Genomic DNA, 5,238 nt, shown 5'->3' with positions numbered 1-5,238 from the left:
CAGATATGTAAGTACAAGTCAAGGAATTCTCAAACCTCTTTAAAAAACTGGGCCAATTTAAGCCTCCTTCTTGAAAAGGCTGTAGGTCTCATCTTGAGACACATGGAGTTAAGTGAGCAGATTCCCTCATCCACATCAAAAGAAGAAGCTATAGTTCAACTCTTAGGTTGTCATGAAATACACATATAGCATTTAGGGGACTTAAGTAAATCTTGGAGTATTTCTCAGATTCTGTTATCAATCTTTTTTTAAACTGGGGGGGGGGGGGGCGAACACAAAGCAAGTACTTCCAGCATGAAAAATCGAAGCCAAATCATTGAATCTTAAATCATTTTCACTCTACTAACTTGGAAATAATGTAACATGGGTGCACAACAGACAACGGCGGGGGGGGGGGGGGGAGAGAACAGGGGGGAAAAAAAGCGGCCGTGGCGAAAAGGCCACCGAAGTGTACACTTAGCATCTTTCAACATTGTTAACTGATGTGAAGATCAGTAAAAAAAGAAAATCACATGCTGCCTTAAAAAAAAACCCCACACATTAGTAACATCCATTACAAAAAAAAAAAAAAAAAAAAAAAAGCTTGTCTCAAACCACCAAGGACTTTACGAGGCCACAATGAAATTTACGGATGTGTCTGTATAAGTCACCGGATTGTGTAAATCGTCTTTCACACCATTTGCAACCATGGGGTTTCTCTCTGGTATGCACTACTGCGTGACGGCTGAGATTGTGGGAATACTGGAAGCTCTTTCCACACTGGGCACAGGTATAAGGCTTTTCGCCCGAGTGAGTCCTTTCATGTCTCTTTAAGGTGTACATGCAAGAAAAAGTCTTCCCACAAAGCGTACAGGTGGGCACCGAACCATCAGGAGACAACCTGGTCCTTGAGCCATCTTTATCTCTGAAGTGAGAGCTCAGGTGTAGCTGCAGGATGTGTGGGCTTGGAAAAACTTTGCTACAAAGGGGGCAAATGCAGATATGCCCAGGAGGCACAAGTACACCAGAGGAGGAGATATCTGATGAATCCATGTCATCTTCACTCTCATCTCTATCTTGATCTATATCATCTTCTCTTGCGTGAGAACGGCCGTTTCCTGTGAACATGTGTCCTAACCCTGTCACTAGGCTTTTGGCTGAATTCCCAAAATGCTGACTCTCTGGACTCCTTGCTTCACTGTCCTCCTGATCTGACAGCAAGTCTTGTTCATCTTTAACAAGTGGCTCAGTATCCTGCTGCTGGCTGTCGGAAGCCAGCTGTCCAAAGACGTAGGAGGGGTGTAAGGAATCTCTCCCAGACACAGGCTTGAAAGACAAATCCAGAGCACAGTCCACATCACTTGAAGCTGGGGTATGGTTAACAGACCTTTGGGACAAAGATCCTGCAGAACTATTGACATTAGCTTTTGTTTTTCCAGCTGCTATGGTACACGATTCTGCCTCTGCAGACACAGAGCTGACACATATAAGATCAGAGGACCAGCCAGGGTGACCACTGACCCTATCTTTATTCGTTGCTCTATCATATTCTGTGACACTGAATTTTTGTTTGTGTCCCGGGTCGAACTCATGTACCAGGGGCACTCCCGTGTCTAAAAAATGCTCATCTTTTTCCAAATTAGCCACATCATCATTCATCTTTTCTTCCAAACACAATTCTTTATCTTTCAACTTGCCCTTGCAGACTTTCACAATGTCATACATGTGAAGGTAGCTCGCTGCAGCGAGCACATCTTCAACTGGAAGACTGTTAAACTCCAGCTTTCCTTCATACATGAATTCAAGCAGCAGACTGAAGGCTGGGGCTGTGACAATGTCACTGTTCAGATGCACAATATCCCTTTTGTCTAACTGGTCCCTGTAGAAAAGATGGAAGTACATGCTGCAAGAAGCAAGAACAGCTCTGTGGGCTCTGAACTGAGCTTCTCCAACTAAAACAGTACAGTCACACAGGAAGCCCTGGTGACGCTGCTGACTCAGACACTGCAGCAACTGGCGGCTATGGTCTGGAAACTCCATTCTTCCTTCATAACCTGTTCAAAACAGGAAAAACTTGAATGCTTCTATAAACTAAAGCCTCCTAGCAGCTGTAACAAACAGACTGGCTTTTGGGTAATACAAGCCAAAGAAACAGCCTTGGAGATAACGTTTACTGTTCGTTGTCTAGAATAGTTTTATTTAAAACAAAGAAAGCCAGCATGCTTCTCATCCTTCACCACCTGCTCCGAACAGGAAAAACTTGATTGCAAGTAAACAAAAGCTTCTAAAGAAGCAGCACCTCCAACCTTTGTCTCTTTCACTAACAAACTGGGGGCGGGGGGGGGGGGGGGGAGAACCCAGCAGTTTATGCATTCCTGGAAATGTCTAACTCCGGACATCAGTTTTGTTCTTTTAATGAAACAACCAAATCAATCCAACCCCACACTTAACTTTATGCGCAATCATTCTACATTAAATAATAGATCACTCATTCATTGCTTGGGCTAGTAAAGGAACTTGAGAGCTTCACGCATTTGGGGGGTGGGCGGAGAAAGGTCCTACGAATCAAGCCCGCACACACAAAGTTTACTGCCCTGAAAGTTATTAAAAGCCAAACCAACCATTCGAGAGAGATGCGGTGAGGCTACAAGTCCAACTACCTGCGGCAACAGCTCCAAGCAGGGAGATCCAACCAGGGGGCTCACCTTACCCGGCTGCCACGCAGGGATTGAGGGGTGCATGGGAAAACACGCCCCTCCTGGAGGCGCCCAAGTTTGCGGTGGGAGAGGGCACCCCGGGCGAAGGCGGCGATGGTGCGGCTCGGCAGCGGAGGAAGACTAGCAGGCGGGTGAGTGCGTGTGCGAGAGAGGAGAGTATGCGAGTGAGGGAGGGAGTGCTCGGTTTGCTAATTACACTGCAAGCTGGAGAGTCAGCTGCTCTGACTTCACTGCGATGGAAATGCTACCTCCAGCTGTGCTCCTTTTAATGCCATATGTTACTCCAAATCTAGCTACCAGCCAACCACAGCTTGCTGCCTTTTAAAGTTCCAGCAACCCCATTTATAGCCATCTATTAAATCCCATAAACTTAAACCGAGTCCTCCCCCGGCTCTGCCTCTCCCCTCCCCCAAAGAATAATACTGGGAAAGTTGCTTAATAACAATCCCACCGCTGCTGCGGCAGCCGCGCAGAGGGACGAGGGAGCCCGTTTGACCTCTGCTGGGAGAAGTTCCCAGCGCCCGCGCCGCTCGCAAACTTTCCCGGGGAGGGGAGGCTCCGAGTTGCCAGCGGGCTCGTTTCGCTGGGTGGCTCATTGCGGCTCCCCGCAACCCCCCCCCAACTTTATGGGACTACTGCCGGGACTTTCCCTTTGTGGGCAGACTCGGGGGGGGGGGTGTTGGGGGAGGGGGTCAAATGCACTAGAGAGGACAGAGCCAGCCCCCACAAGGGGCTGGGGGGGAGGGTAGGAGGGTGCCCCCAGGCAGACGGGGGGGGGTGCAGCCCAGCCCGGGAAGGGGGTCAGGGAAGGCACCGCTACTGGCTACTTACCAGCCTGCCTTGCTGGCGGCTCAGCGTCCGGCCCCCGGGCCGCGGCCGCACGTGCGAGGCTGCCCAGCCGCCCCAGATGTGGCTGGCGGCGCCGGGGACCGTGCAGCCGGAGGCGGACAGGAGCCCGGGGCTCTGTTGCTGGCAGCCTAGCAGCGCTCTTGTGTTGTGAAGCAGGTTGTTAGCCAGCCGCTCTCGCGATACTTTCCCTCTGAGCGAGCGAGGGGTGTGGGTGTGTGTGTGTGTCTCTCTCTCCCCCCTGCCTGTCTGGTGCACACAATAGCCCCAGCCGCGCTCGCGGCTCCGGCCCCTGACGCTGCCAGCCCCCAGGCGGCGGCGGCGGTCCCCGGCCTGCCCGCATCCCGCTCGGGGCGGCAGCTGCCCCGCTGCTTCGGGCGTGTGCCGCGAGATCGCCCGCTCGCTGTCCCACGCTGCTGCAGTGGCGGGGGGAGGAGAAGGTGCTGCGGGGCGCTCCCCGGCCTGGCACGCCGCGCCAGCTCCTGGCCAGGCGGTGCTGGTGGAGAGGGGGGAGGGAGAAATCATCGCTGGCAGGGAAATGTGCTCTCCTCCTGGCTGGAAAGTGTCTTCTCCTCGCCCCGCACCCCGGGAGCAGGACGCCAACCGGAGCTTGTTTAACTGCAACACAACGTGCCGCAAGCCCAGGAGGCGGCGAGCCGAAAGTCACTTTCCCCGGGTGGCGTTTGCTAACGAACGATCGATCCCCCGGAGCAGGGCGTAGGGGGGGATTCCTCCCCCCCTCCCCGGCCCGTCCTGGGGACTGGTCATCGCTGCGCTGCGAAACTACCCCTGCTTTCCAACAGCAAAGCAGGGACTTCGCCCGAGGCTTTATATTACACAACGAATGTGGACACTCTGCTGATTTTTAAGCAGAACGTTTTGCCATTACAGTCATTCGCACCGGGCTCAAGCAATGAGCCCCCAACTTTCAGGTCTTGGGCTGGGAACTTTTTGTTTGCCGAGTGGCTTAGCTAGCAGTGTGAAACGCAACGGGCTTGTATCTGTACATTCCTGTCGTATCCTGTCTAGGTGATCGCAGGGGATGCTTTTGGCACGGTTAAATCGTGCCTGCTGGTAAAGAACTAACAGCACAAATCTGTAATCCGTGACATGTGGCTAGGATTGGATCAGGTGACTGTCATAAAATGGGGCTAATTTAGTCATAAATTACATGTACATTTTAGAATAATTATGCTGCAAACCTGAGATCATTCCCCTGCAGTGTATTTTGACCTAGACCGCTTTGATTGCAAGTAAATAAAGAGTCATTTAAGAGGCTTTCACAAAGTTTGGTCTGTGTCTGAAAGCAGGAAGATTATGGCGCACGCCTTCCCTACACGCTGTAGGGTTAAAGAAGCAATCCCTTCAAGAGATTAGAAATTTATATTTTAAAAAATCGAATTGAGCAGCAAGTTTTTATTACGCATTATCACTTTCCCCAGGCGGTGCTAATTGCTCATTGCCTCATTCCTGCTTTCAGTATGGGATTGACTGAAACATGACACTTGGAAAGGTGGCATGCTTTCCTGGATTTATCTTTAGTTGTGTGTCAGCTGATAAATACCAGATGCCTACGGATTTTCAAGATGACCTTTTAGATAGTTAATTTGAATTTTAAATTTTAATTAGCTGTAATCCCATCAAACGTAAACTCCTTTGTACTAAAAAGTGTAGAAATTCATTGGCCATTTTACCG

General features: G+C 50.7%; 1 protein-coding gene across 1 annotated transcript; it reads right to left on the bottom strand.

Annotated features, from left to right (window-relative positions):
- Nucleotides 1–420: 420 nt before the first annotated feature.
- Nucleotides 421–3,693, bottom strand: ZBTB42 (zinc finger and BTB domain containing 42). Its single transcript, XM_074957178.1, has 2 exons — nucleotides 3,528–3,693; nucleotides 421–2,033 (listed from the first exon to the last, which is right to left on the bottom strand). The coding sequence occupies exon 2, from the start codon at nucleotides 2,017–2,019 to the stop codon at nucleotides 589–591; it is 1,431 nt and encodes a 476-aa protein (XP_074813279.1). The 5' UTR covers nucleotides 2,020–2,033; nucleotides 3,528–3,693; the 3' UTR covers nucleotides 421–588.
- Nucleotides 3,694–5,238: the final 1,545 nt, after the last annotated feature.

This window comes from Natator depressus, chromosome 6 (genome assembly GCF_965152275.1).
Source record: "Natator depressus isolate rNatDep1 chromosome 6, rNatDep2.hap1, whole genome shotgun sequence".
NCBI classification, from domain to species: domain Eukaryota; kingdom Metazoa; phylum Chordata; order Testudines; family Cheloniidae; genus Natator; species Natator depressus.
The sequence above is the reverse complement of the archived record's forward strand: the minus strand, read 5'-3'. Positions and strand labels throughout refer to the sequence as shown.